This window comes from Oncorhynchus kisutch, linkage group LG26, assembly GCF_002021735.2.
Source record: "Oncorhynchus kisutch isolate 150728-3 linkage group LG26, Okis_V2, whole genome shotgun sequence".
NCBI lineage: Eukaryota > Metazoa > Chordata > Actinopteri > Salmoniformes > Salmonidae > Oncorhynchus > Oncorhynchus kisutch.
This window is the reverse complement of record NC_034199.2, coordinates 45,117,197-45,131,313: the sequence shown is the minus strand read 5'-3', so window position 1 is coordinate 45,131,313 and position 14,117 is coordinate 45,117,197. Positions and strand designations below refer to the sequence as shown.

Genomic DNA, 14,117 nt, shown 5'->3' with positions numbered 1-14,117 from the left:
ATATTATGACAGACCAGCTAGATCTAATGTCTCTATTATATTATGACCAACCAGCTAGATCTACTGTCTATTATTTTATGACCAACCAGCTAGATCTACTGTCTGTATTATATTATGACAGACCAGCTAGATCTACTGTCTGTATTCTATTTTGACAGACCAGCTAGATCTAATGTCTCTATTATAATATGACAGACCAGCTAGATCTACTGTCTCTATTATATTATGACAGACCAGCTAGATCTACTGTCTCTATTGTATTATGACAGACCAGCTAGATCTACTGTCTCTATTATACTATGACAGACCAGCTAGATCTACTGTTTCAATTATATTATGACCTACCAGCTAGATCTACTGTCTCTATTATATTATGACAGACCAGCTGGATCTACTGTCTGTATTATATTATGACAGACCAGCTAGATCTACTGTCTGTATTATATTATGACAGACCAGCAAGATCTACTGTCTCTATTATATTATTATAGACCAGCTAGCTCTACTGCCTCTCATTTATTATGACAGACCAGCACGATCTACAGTCGCTATTATATTATGACAGACCAGCCTATATCTAATGTCTCTATTACATTAGGACTGACCAGCTAGATCTACTGTCTCTTTAATATTACAACAGACCAGCTTGATCTAATGTCTCTATCATATTATGGCAGACCAGCTAGATCTACATTCTCTATTATAATTATACTATGACTGACCAGCTTGATCTAATGTCTCTATCATATTATGACAGACCAGCTAGATCTACTGTCTCTCATATATTATGACAGACCAGCTAGATCTACTGTCTCTATTAAATTACAAAAGACCAGCTTTATCTACTGTCTCTAATATATAATGACAGAGAAGTTACATCTACTGTCTCTACTAAATTATGACAGACCAGCTAGATCTACTGTCTCTATTGTATTATGACAGACCAGCTAGCTCTACTGCCTCTCATTTATTATGACAGACCAGCACGATCTACAGTCGCTATTATATTATGACAGACCAGCTATATCTACTGTCTCTATTACATTATGAATGACCAGCTAGATCTTCTGTCTCTATTATATTACAACAGACCAGCTTGATCTAATGTCTCTATCATATTATGGCAGACCAGCTAGATCTACATTCTCTATTATACTATGACTGACCAGCTAGATCTACTGTCTCTAATATATTATGACAGACCAGCTAGATCTACTGTCACTATTACATTATGAAAGAACAGCTAGATCTACAGTGTCTAATATATTATGACAGACCAGCAAGATCAACAGTCTCTATTATATTATGACAGACCAGCTAGATCTTCTGTCTCTATTGTACTATGACAGACCAGCTAGATCTACTGTTCTTGTTATATTATGACAGACCAGCTAGATCTACTGTCTCTATAATAATATGACAGACCAGCTTGATCTACTGTCTCTGATATATTATGACAGACCAGCTAGATCTACTGTCTCTATTGTATTATGACAGACCAGCTAGATCTACTGTCTCTAATATATTATGACAGACCAGCTAGATCTACTGTCTCTATTGTACTATGACAGACCAGCTAGATCTACTGTTCTTGTTATATTATGACAGACCAGCTAGATCTACTGTCTCTATAATAATATGACAGACCAGCTAGATCTACTGTCTCTATTATATTATGACCTACCAGCTAGATCTACTGTCTCTATTATATTATGACAGACCAGCTGGATCTACTGTCTGTATTATATTTTGACAGACGAGCTAGATCTACTGTCTCTATTACATTATGACAGACCAGCTAGATCTACTGTCTCTATTTTATTATTATAGACCAGCTAAATCTACTGTCTCTGATTTATTATGAAAGACCAGCAAGATCTACTGTCACTATTAAATTACAAAAGACCAGCTTTATCTACTGTCTCTACTAAATTATGACAGACGAGCTAGATCTACTGTCTCTATTATATTATGACAGACGAGCTAGATCTACTGTCTCTATTATAATATGACAGGCCAGCTAGATCTACTGTCTCTATTATACTATGACAGACCAACAAGATCTACAGTCTCAATTATATTATTATAGACCAGCTAGATCTACTGTCTCTGTTCAATTAAGACAGACCAGCTAGATCTACTGTCTCTATTAAATTATGACAGACCAGCTAGATCTACTGTCTCTAATATATTATGACAGACCAGCTAGATCTACTGTCACTATAAAATTATGAAAGACCAGCTAGATCTACAGTCTCTAATATATTATGACAGACCAGTTAGATCTACTGTCTCTAATTTATTATGACAGACCAGCTAGATCTACTGTCTCCATTATATTATGACAGACCAGCTAGATCTACTGTCTCCATTATATTATGACAGACCAGCTAGATCTACTGTCTCTATTACATTATGACAGACCAGCTAGATCTACTGTCTCTAATATATTATGACAGACCAGCTAGATCTACTGTCACTATTAAATTATGAAAGACCAGCTAGATCTACAGTCTCTAATATATTATGACAGACTCACACCATCAAACACAGAGTAACAAAACAAGCCCGCACAAATACCCAGCGGGCCTAGTGCCCTTAAATACCCTACAAACAAACCTTAATACAAAACAGGTGTACCCAATTACCCAAAACAAACGGAAAGGGAATCGATGGCAGCTAATAGGCCGGCGACGACGACTGCCGAGCACCGCCCGAACAGGAAGAGGCACCATCTTCGGCGAGGTTCGTGACACAGCTAGATCCACAGTTTCTATTATATTACGACAGACCAGTTGGTTTACCGTCTCTAATATATGACAGACCAGCTAGAGCTACTGTCACTATTACATTGACAGACCAGCTAGATTGACTGTCACTATTACATTATGACAGACCAGCAAGATCTACTGTCTCTCATTTATTATGACAGACCAGCACGATCTACAGTCGCTATTATATTATGACAGACCAGCTAGATCACCCTTCTCCGTTATATTATGACAGACCAGCTATATCTACTGTCTCTATTACATTATGACTGACCAGCTAGATCTACTGTCTCTATTATATTATGACAGACCAGTTATATCTACTGTCTCAGAGACAGGATACACTACTAACACACAGGGCCAGAGACTGGAGACACTACTAACACACAGGGCCAGAGACAGGAGACACTACTAACACACAGGGCCAGAGACACTACTAATACACAGGGCCAGAGACAGGAGACACTACTAACACACAGGGCCAGAGACTGGAGACACTACTAATACACAGGGCCAGAGGCTGGAGACACTACTAATACACAGGGCCAGAGACAGGAGACACTACTAACACACAGGGCCAGAGACAGGAGACACTACTAACACACAGGGCCAGAGACAGGAGACACTACTAACACACAGGGCCAGAGACAGGAGACACTACTAATACACAGGGCTAGAGACAGGAGACACTACTAATACACAGGGCTAGAGACAGGAGACACTACTAATACACAGGGCCAGAGACTGGAGACACTACATTGAGGTGGAATTAGCCTACAGTATTCACTACGTTTTCTGTACTGTAAATTTAAAGTACATAACATTACATTGTGGATACATTTTATATTACACATTTGAGGGATTTTGCGGCATGATGTTAGTTACACAAGAGCAACATTACCAGCTTAGCTTCTGATTGGAGGGCTTGTGGGGAGTGGGGTCCAGGGATTCCAGGGCCATTACTACGGTGACGGGTCTGACAAGATGACAGCGCAGACACACATAGAGACAAGCACAAGGAGAATTATCTTTCCCAGTTAGGGGGTAGGCAGCTCCCTCCCCATCCCCTCCCAATGTACACACACACACACACACAGCGCCGTACGCTCAGAGTTTTCCTCATATCTCAGCCTCATTAGGCTGGATGGCCAGTCTGTGTGGAGAATACATAGAGATGCACCACGCACGCTAATGAGCTGCCTGCCTCTCTGTGTGGAGAACACATGAAGAGAGAGGCTGAGCAAAAGATGAGGGATGGAGAGAGACGAGCGGGAAGGCCAGAGCTGGGACTCGTCTACCATCTCCTGACAATGACACGGATGGAAAAAGAGAGAGAAGAGTGGATGAAAGGAAGGAGAGAAGAGGAGGCCCAGCAGAGGGATCTCATCTCCTCTTTTGTCAGTATTCCCCACAGACTGGGAGAATGGAGATGTTTTCCCTGCTGCGACACCATCAACAGATAATCATCTTCTGCTCAGTGTTCCCCACAGATAATCGTCTTCTGCTCAGTGTCCCCACAGATAATCATCTTCTGCTCAGTGTTCCCCACAGATAATCATCTTCTGCTCAGTGTTCCCCACAGATAATTATCTTCTGCTCAGTGTTCCCCACAGATAAGGGGGGGGGGGCTCTGGGAAACCAGGGACAGAGAGACGTGGCTCTGGGGGAACCAGGGACAGAGAGATGTGGCTCTGGGGGAACCAGGGACAGAGAGATGTGGCTCTGGGGGAACCAGGGACAGAGAGACGTGGCTCTGGGGGAACCAGGGACAGAGAGACGTGGCTCTGGGGGAACCAGGGACAGAGAGATGTGGCTCTGGGGGAACCAGGGACAGGGAGACGTGGCTCTGGGGGAACCAGGGACAGAGAGACGTGGCTCTGGGGGAACCAGGGACAGAGCCTTCTATAGCACCTATGATATGGATATATCAGCTAATGTCCTCAACGGACACTGAAACGTAATATCTAAATCATAATGTTAATTGATTGTGACACACATCTGGCATGGTCCACCCAGTCTGCCAGAAGTCAAGTGTGGTGATTCAAATTGTACAAGGACAAATGGCACTCTGGATGGGGCAAAGTAACTGTTTGGCCTACTCAATGTCTTTGCCATGGTGACATACAGCTGCTCTCTTCTAAGGCACATTAGATCCCCCATCATCCCTTGCCTATGCAACACATACAAAAGACACTAGTGCCAAAGCAGTAAATAGGGACCTCTAGGGGCAGAATGCAGATAAGACATTAACTACTGGAAAGTGGGTATAGGCCTAGTGGAAATGTGCCCAAGTGATTGGGAAAGGGGAAAGGGGGGATACTTAGTCAGTTGTACAACTGAATGCATTCAACTGAAATGTGTCTTCCGCATTTAACCCAAACCCTCTGAATCAGAGAGGTGCGGGGTCTGCCAAAGTCGACATCCACCTATTCGGTGCCCGGGGTACAGTGCCTTGCCCAGGGGCAGAATGACAGATTTTTACCTTGTCAGCTCGGGGATTCGATCCAGCAGCTGGCCCAATGCTCTAACCACTGCAGCTCATTGGAAATCAATACAATCGAAATACACAATGGAACTCCATAAAACAAGACATGCAATACTTACAGGAATGGCGGTTGAATGTGTACACGGGATGCAATTGTTGCTGGGATAGCGACGGGCATGGTCTGTCCATTAGGCAGCAGAAAGAGTATGGGGAAAGTGCCAGAGACTGGACTGGAGAGAAGACAAACGACACTATGGGTTACACAACAAACAGCAATTATATAGTTTTTCAAAAATATATAATTTAAGAACAGTATGATGCACTTTACACTACAAAAAAATGTATTAATAAACTTAACCGACAATCAAAGGAACATAACTTAACAGCCTAATTAAATGGATTTCACACAATATGGTACCAGTCCTGTAAACCAAAGAGCAAACTTTTGTAATGAACCATCTGACCACGAAATGCAATATAATAAAGACATAATAGCACAAACATTTTTCCAAGAAAGAAATCAAGCTAAAAAATCACATTTAAAAAATTACAAAAAAATAACTAAACAAAGATATATTTTTGACTTACATACACTATTGGACTTTTAGAGGATGAGGCTTGGGTAATTACAGAGCTAGATGTTGGCGATGGGAGAGCTTGCTGTATAACAACACTAGCATCTGAGGTTGCTAGAAGCACATTGCGGACTTGGAGAGATGCAGGATGGACTATAGTAGAGCTTGGCAGTGAGGACGGCTGCAAAGATAGAAAACACCATAAGCGACCTTAGCTGCATTAATAGTTCAACGAAAACCATTTTCTAGATTTCAACTGTAAAATAATGCCCTAGTGTTGTCTAACTCCTGCAATACCGTTTACAAACATAGTAACTATTTGATTATCAGTTAGTACTCTATGGGTCTGGTGTACAAAATATAGCCCAAAAGTGATTTCTTTATCCAAACCATTTGTACAGTTCTGGTAGAAATGTGTTATTTTTGTGAAGGAGTGAAACCATCAAGCAGTGTGGAAGAGAATCAGTGTTTCATCGGATGAAACAGTACAGTGAGACTATTCAACAGAAGACAAAGCTCCCAGAAAATAAGTGGTTCGTCTGTGAAGAAACTATTCAAAAATGAGTATAAACCTCATTCTGAGATGACAAAATATTTTAAACTGTAGATCAACTCCATTACACTGGGTGGTCATAACAGAGAACAATTCACTCTGAGCTTATTGCAATGTGGTTGAGCAACATCTCTGATAAGCCATACATTTGGGGTTCACGGATACCGTATGACTAGACTTATGGCAGTACGTCTGTAGTTTTATTTTTTCTACTGTTATGTTACCAGGTAAGTTGACTGAGAACACATTCTCCTTTACAATAACGACCTGGGGAATAGTTAAAGGGGAGAGGAGGGGGATGAATGAGCCAATTGTAAGCTGGGGATGATTAGGTGGCCATGATGGTTTGAGGGCCAGATTGGGAATTTAGCCAGGACACAGGGGTCAACACCCCTACTCTTACAATAAGTGCCATGGGATCTTTAATGACCTCAGAGAGTCAGGACACCCGTTTAACGTCCCATCCGACAGACAGCACCATACACAGAGCAGTGTCCCCAATCACTGCTCTGGGGCAATGGGATATTTTTTAGACCAGAGGAAAGATTGCCTCCTACTGGCCCTCCAACACCAATTCCAGCAGCCTCTGGTCTCCCATCCAGGGACCAACCAGGACCAACCCTGTGTCACAAGCAACTAATATTGAGAAACTTGGATATAGCAACTAAAACTAGGATCTACCAACTAAAACTAGGATCTACCAACTAAAACTAGGATCTAGCCTACATTTATATCAACTAATTCACCTGGATATCACTGTATGAAGTAAACCAAATTCGTTACCTTGTCATCCCTTGTTGTAGATTCTGGATGGGGCAGAGAGGGCTGTCCAAATGTGCCGCCACAGCTGAGTGGTCCTCAATTTTGTTATGTATGATCATCGGTGTGGCAAGAGGCGACAAATCCAAGGGCATCTGCATGTCAGAAACAAATGTCAACAGAACAGATAAGATCAAAACTGAAGCAACCTGTACTATGAATGTAAAGAGCGTTATTCTTGAAAGAACCACTGATTAGTAACTAGTCACCTTTTTGATGTCATCCACAGCAGCTATTTTGAAGTCATGCTCCATAGGACTGGTAAGCTCGTTGAAGAGTCCAACTTCCTCACAGTACTTCAGGTGACAGGTAGGTGTTGGCTTTGGGTCTGCAACAGAAGGCAATCTCTCTCACACATCACTTGAATCACTTGAATTAATTCACATTAATTCACTTAGCAGTGGTGTAAAGTACTTCAGTAAAAAATATTTTAAGTTCTACTTAAGTAGTTTGAGGGAATCTGTACTTTACTATTTTGACAACTTTTACTTCACTACATTCCTAAAGAAAAGATGGTACTGTTCACTCCATAGATTTTCCGTGAGTACTCATTACATTTGGAATGCTTAGCAGGACAGGAACATTGTGAAAGTCATGGACCTATCAAGGGAACACCTGGTCATCCCTACTGCCTATGGTCTGGTGGACTCATTAAACACAAATGCAAATTTTGTAAATATTGTCTGCGTGTTGGTGTGCCCCTGCTATCCATACATTAAAAAAAATTAAAAAAAATAAATGGTACCATCTGCTTTGCTTAATATAAGGAATTTTAAATTATTTATACTTTTACTTTTGATACTTAAGTATATTTCAAACCAAATACTTTTCGGCTTCTCCTCAAGTAGTATTTTACTGGGTGACTTTCTATTAAGGTATCTTTACTTTTACTCAAGTATGACAACTGGGTACTTTATCCACCACTGTCACTTAGTAATTGATTTGAAACCCCTTGTAGTGCTTACCGGCTACTGTGACACTGTTGCCTCTTGCTGGACCAAACTTTAGTGTCATCTCATGTTTGTGTTCGTGGACAGCCAAATTGGTCTTCATTTGTAAATCGCTATGAAAAGATGATAAATATATATTTACACATTACACATATAACCACAAAGCAAACCACAGGGACTTTTAAAACACACCTGACCACATCCAGGAGCAGAACATAAGAACGGTTTGTCATCACTCATATTTAGGAATTCCTTTTACACCTGGAATAAAGAATATATATATATATAAATATATGATTTGTACTTTAGTAGGTAGAACATTCCAGATTAATGTTCCTCCTCTTATAGGCTCTTTCAAATATTTTATCTTGGGGACAAAGTTAATTGATGGAAAGATGGCAACTGCCTCTTGTAAATGCATGGTCTTTTCCAATCAGGAGTGAGAATATTGTTGGGGTTAGAGGAAGAAAAGAAAATATCTTATCAAAATGGTTAGTGGAAACTCGAATTGTGAAAGATGACACTCGACGTCATAGTGCGTTTATTCAGAAGAAACAGTTGAAACCCAATTACTTAGAATTGTTCAAAAAAGCGCATTCTTACAAAACAATGTGCGATGGTTTTGTTTAGACACCACTCCTCCGCATCACCAACTAGCTTGCTTGCTCGTCCTATCCACGCCGCCTTCAGTCAGGGTAACTTAATATCTGCAAGCATAGTACGGTCGCCATATTAACTATATATACTCATGTTAATACATGAAGGATGTGCATTTATCACAGACTCGTTTTTCTTAACACTTTAATCGCCACTAATGCCAAGAAATCGGTACACGTGCGATATCTTTGTGTACAATCTCCCTGAGGTCGAGCACACTTACCCACAAGCGCAACCCTTCGTATCGAAATCCCTCGTCTGTGCACCTCTCGCGAGTGCAGCATCTCCGCGGTACAGATAGTAACCGCAATTTTATCGGTTGACAATACATTTTAGAATATTGTCCATTTCAATTATCTTTATAGCCAGTCATGAGAATATATGCTGTGATAATTCCAACGACTTTATGTGGATATGACAGCAGAGATTTGGTGCATGCAGTATGCTAGGCCAATGCCAAACAACCACAATGAAACAAAACATTTCATATAAAGCACACAAGCGTCCAGATTATTAGAGGATCTAATCTTGAATAAAGTGCTTGGTCAGCAAAGGAACGATCGACATGGGAGTCCAGGTGAGCAAGGGGAGAAGGCAGTGGGAAATGAATCCCACCAGAACAGTGAGAATTTATTACAGAAGTATCCTAAATACAAAAGGTAAATGTTATTATCATCTGTGGGATGGAGGAATGAACCCAGGTAAACACCAAACGCAAAATATGTAAACAATTGTCAAAAATGAAAGCAAAAAGGAGAAATCTTTTTGGATGAGTTCAAGTAGTACCATCCTCAGTTAAATGTTTTCTGTTCTGTGCCGACTGAACATAACCCTGGGTCTTGAAAATGTGACAACCAGGAGCCGGGGTATGAAGGGTGACCCATCTCCAGAAACTACACGACATGTATGAGAGTATTGGAATTATCTTCGGAAATCGTTGCATCAAAGACACTATGGATGAATTTCCTCTGGGCCCATCCAATTTGGCAATATTTTGGATCTGGTGTTCTCAGGTGTCTTAAAGCTCTAAAATATATTTCTAAGTAATTAGCCAATATTATCCAAGCTTAACTAAACCCAAAAAAAATATTGTAAAATTATCAAGGGAATCATATCAAGACCTGCAGGCTTTTTGACAGACTACGCATGTTCATTCAGAGTATCCCAAATAAACTTGACCAGTGACCACTATTTAGCACCATCAAATTGTCTAGATTTATTTAATGCCATTTACAAAAGCAAGCATTCACTTGCTGCCTACTTACATAATTCTATAGAACTGCACTTGAACCAACAAAAGCATCAATGTGGACCCACAGAAGCGAACATATGATGCATTGGAAAATGTGCCAGACTGATTTACAGTAAATTAAGCAGTTCCTTTGTATAATCCCATGCTGACATTCAATAGAAACTAGTTGTCTTCTTGATTGTGGTGAAACATAATTCCCAACAGAAAACATACTGCCATATGTTAAATAGTCAAATACATGCATTTTAATTATGTAATTTCTTACATTTTTACAAAACATGTTTTTGTTATTTAGACTTTGAAAATATAAATTTCCATGATACCAACACAGAACATTTTTTTGGTAACCACAATAAAATATGGAGTCACATCAGTAATTACAGTGTTTCTATGAACAATAGATTTGTTACATAGCAAACAAGATTAAGAAGGCAACCATCAAACAGAATAGACCCATGGCTTCAGACAGGGCGAATCCCAGGATAGCATAGGAGAACAGCTGCTGCTTCAGAGATGGGTTCCTGCAAAACACAACACATTTCTATGTAAAAAATTTCAATCATAGTTTTTTTCTTTCTTCTGAAAGCTGACATTGACAAGCACAGATCTAGGCATCCATTTGTAGATGTGGACTTACCTGGCATAACCAATAATGAGACTGCCAAACACTGTCCCAATTCCAGCACCGGATCCAGCCACTCCGACCGTGGCTGCTCCAGCACCAATGAACTTAGCGGCTGTGTCGATGTCCCTGCTCACAGCACTGGTCTGGAAGCCTCTCAGTGCTACTTGGGTGAAGGGGCTCTGTGGCATGAGGGCTACATTGTTCTGAAAAATAAAGCAAGCCTCTTTTTAATGATGGATAAAAGCACTCCTACATCAATGACCATTAGGGGGCTTGAAAACATCCTACATCAATGGCCATTAGGGGGCTTGAAAACATCCTACATCAATGACCATTAGGGGGCTTGAAAACATCCTACATCAATGACCATTAGGGGGCTTGAAAACGTCCTACATCAATTACCATTAGGGGGGGCTTGAAAACATCCTACATCAATGGCCATTAGGGGGCTTGAAAACGTCCTACATCAATGGCCATTAGGGGGCTTGAAAACGTCCTACATCAATGACCATTAGGGGGGGCTTGAAAACATCCTACATCAATGGCCATTAGGGGGCTTGAAAACGTCCTACATCAATGGCCATTAGGGGGCTTGAAAACGTCCTACATCAATGACCATTAGGGGGGGCTTGAAAACATCCTACATCAATGGCCATTAGGAGGAATGAAAACATTGCATTATATTCGACAGTGAAGAGCATGAAACCTACTGCAAGAAGAGTCTTTCCTCACCTCTGTGTTGACCTCGGGCCTGGACATCATACAGGCAGACAAGGGTCTGTAAAGAGTCCGGGAGCCAGCACGGACCTGCACCAGGGGACAAGGACAAAACTGAGTGAAATAAAAATGCTAATATTTTGCCTAAGGGGACACACGGAAGATCTTGAAGGCAATAAATAAAATTACAGATGAAGTGCACACGGCGGTTCAAAGTTCAAGACAAGTAAACTCCTAAGTGTTATGGTTCCCACCGTGAAAGGCGGAACAAGCGCACCTTGGCCTGTAGCAGGCACCTTGACAGTAGCTAGCCACTGTCATTGTGGAACATCATAGAGCTGTACCAAGACATGCATACCAACAACACATTACAATTCGTTAATTCCAACATCATAGCTGCTTTCCCAGCTTAGTCATCAAAAAGTAGATAAGATTCGCTCCTCAACGCCACCTGGTAACAGTAACGTTACAAGGCTAAAACACTAACCTGCTGAGTGCACTTTGCACAAGCTAATGTCAAACCGTTACGTTACCAGTAAAACAACCTGTTAAACATGTTTTACCTGAACATGTAAATGTTTCTAGTCAAGTAAAACATGACCTTGGACAGAGAGCCCCAAACACACAAAGACAAAGAAAGAAAAGCAGGCCAGAGGGTTAACTAACGTAGCTATGTCACAAGCTAGGTAGCGTTACAGATAGACTTGGATGCTGAAGCAAGCCAAGTGTCATGTTGACCTTTATTCATAGCTAACTAACGTTAGTCTATAGCTAAAAAGCCGGATAGCTGGTTCCGGCTTACAGTATCGAATGTGCAAACAGCTAGGAAACTAAAAATAGTGTCACTTACATAATCATAAACGTTAACTAGTTAACGTTAGCCAATACCCTTGTCAGACAGTTCAACACAGGCCCATACGAACACAGCCGGAGAATATGAATTCAGATGTAAAATAAACACGGATTCAACAGATTGATGAAAATAACTCACCAGGGCCGGCGTGGAGACGAATTTAGCGCAGGCGTACATTTTCAATTGTAGTCTGTTTTAACCTGGTCGGTCAAATTTGATTGAAGCCCGGGTCTTTCTGCGAAGACATTACAGATAAGGTCAATAGGTTTGTAAATGCACAACGATACAAAAATAATGACAGACCAATGTACACAATAATCCGTACAATGTGTAACCCTCGCTTGTATTGTTCTACGTGTGGTTTTAACGAAGGATTAAAAAGGATTTGTAATGGACAATTCTTAGATAGCACTCCTTTCGACACTTACCTACTGCAGAAGGTCGAACCACAGTAGACACAGATGGAACAACGAGGAGATATTTCACCGAATATATAAATGTGAAGCATCCGGTTGGCGTTTCCACTCAACACCAAATGTGGTGATGAGAGGAAGTCCAGTGACCGGCAGTGGGAGAAGATGGCCGATATTCTGCTAATTTTCTCATCGATTAAACATTTGCTCTCCATACAATTTTCTGTTTCCAAAAATAGATTGGGCTGCGTTTTGAAAACTTTGGAGACTTACCCTTTGCTCAAAAAGTGCGTTGTTTAGGAGTGTAAGGCCGACTTGAGTTATTGCACAAGCAGAGACTAGGCGTTCCCTATCGGAAATATGCAAATAAATGCTGGAACGCACCAATAGGATCTCACTATCAGGTGCATGGCTCTGCACACCATGTTTCATTTGCGCCCATTGGAAACGACAGGTTATAGTCTATCTTGGGTTAGTTATAAAATCTTCGCATAGTAGTGCGGCGGCGCAAATCGGTGTTTATAGATTCCCGGATGAAGATTTTGCGACAATGAAAGTGGCATTGCATTAGTCGAAAACAAGACTTTTCCCAAGGCAGGGCTGGTTCCAGCTAGATATGTTCGAGTCGCTTCCAGGGCAATTTAAAAAAAATCGCTTATTCTCCAAACCTGCTATGGTGATTCTCGTAACCTGTCATGTTCATTATCCTAACCTGCTGCAAGAAGTTACTTCTGTTAGTCAAAACCGTCAGACTTGCCATGAGAACAGTCTTGGTTTCCACTAATGCGATAACAGCGCCACGCAAGGTCATTTCACTATAACTTTATTAAACCCTATACTTTTAAGATTGACAACTAAAGAAACATGTCATTGACAAAGATTGTTCTGGTTAATTTACGATGAAAATCCATCGGAGCTCCATGAATTAAATGTATTTAGGCCTTTAATGTAGAGGCCTACCCTTTGAATAGGTATGTCTTGTCTAAATATTAAACCAATACATATAAATAGCACAAACGGGAAGAATCAACTTATTTTCCACAGAACGTCTGGCTTAGAGAATAGCAGCATTTGACAAATATATGATTGAATGGTTGATATAGACTGGACTAGGCTATCAATGATTAGATTGGTCTTTCTTTAAAAGTAATTTTCCCACTTACATAAGCATGCCCCTTTCAAAAAAATGTAGAACTAAGAACAGATCTGGCTGCCCTTGACAAGCACAAAAACATTCTGTGGCGAACTGCAATAGCATCGAATAGTCCCCGCGATATGCTACTTTTTAGGGAAGTTTTTAGGGAAGTCAGGAACCAATACATAGAAAAAGCTAGCTTTTTCAAACAGAAATTTGCATCCTGTAGCTCTAACTCCAAAACGTTTTGGGACACTGTAAAGTCCATGGAGAACAAGAGCACCTCCTCCCAGCTGCCCACTGCACTGAGGC

The 14,117-nt window shown here is 40.9% G+C and overlaps 1 protein-coding gene and 1 pseudogene across 2 annotated transcripts; both read right to left on the bottom strand.

The window, feature by feature from the left end:
* Positions 1-3,220: 3,220 nt before the first annotated feature.
* LOC109870774 (cyclic AMP-dependent transcription factor ATF-2-like) lies at positions 3,221-8,393 on the bottom strand (annotated as a pseudogene).
* Positions 8,394-10,001: 1,608 nt separating this feature from the next.
* Positions 10,002-12,819, bottom strand: LOC109870907 (ATP synthase F(0) complex subunit C2, mitochondrial-like). 2 transcript variants are annotated; one of them, XM_020461603.2, is made up of 5 exons: positions 12,686-12,819; positions 12,396-12,492; positions 11,420-11,494; positions 10,700-10,890; positions 10,002-10,583 (listed from the first exon to the last, which is right to left on the bottom strand). In XM_020461603.2, exons 2-5 carry the CDS (start codon positions 12,432-12,434, stop codon positions 10,469-10,471), a joined length of 420 nt encoding a protein of 139 aa, XP_020317192.1. In that variant the 5' UTR covers positions 12,435-12,492; positions 12,686-12,819; the 3' UTR covers positions 10,002-10,468. The 2 variants fall into 2 exon arrangements, with proteins under 2 accessions (XP_020317192.1, XP_020317193.1); XM_020461604.2 differs by having other exon boundaries at positions 12,583-12,692.
* Between the last annotated feature and the right edge of the window lie 1,298 nt (positions 12,820-14,117).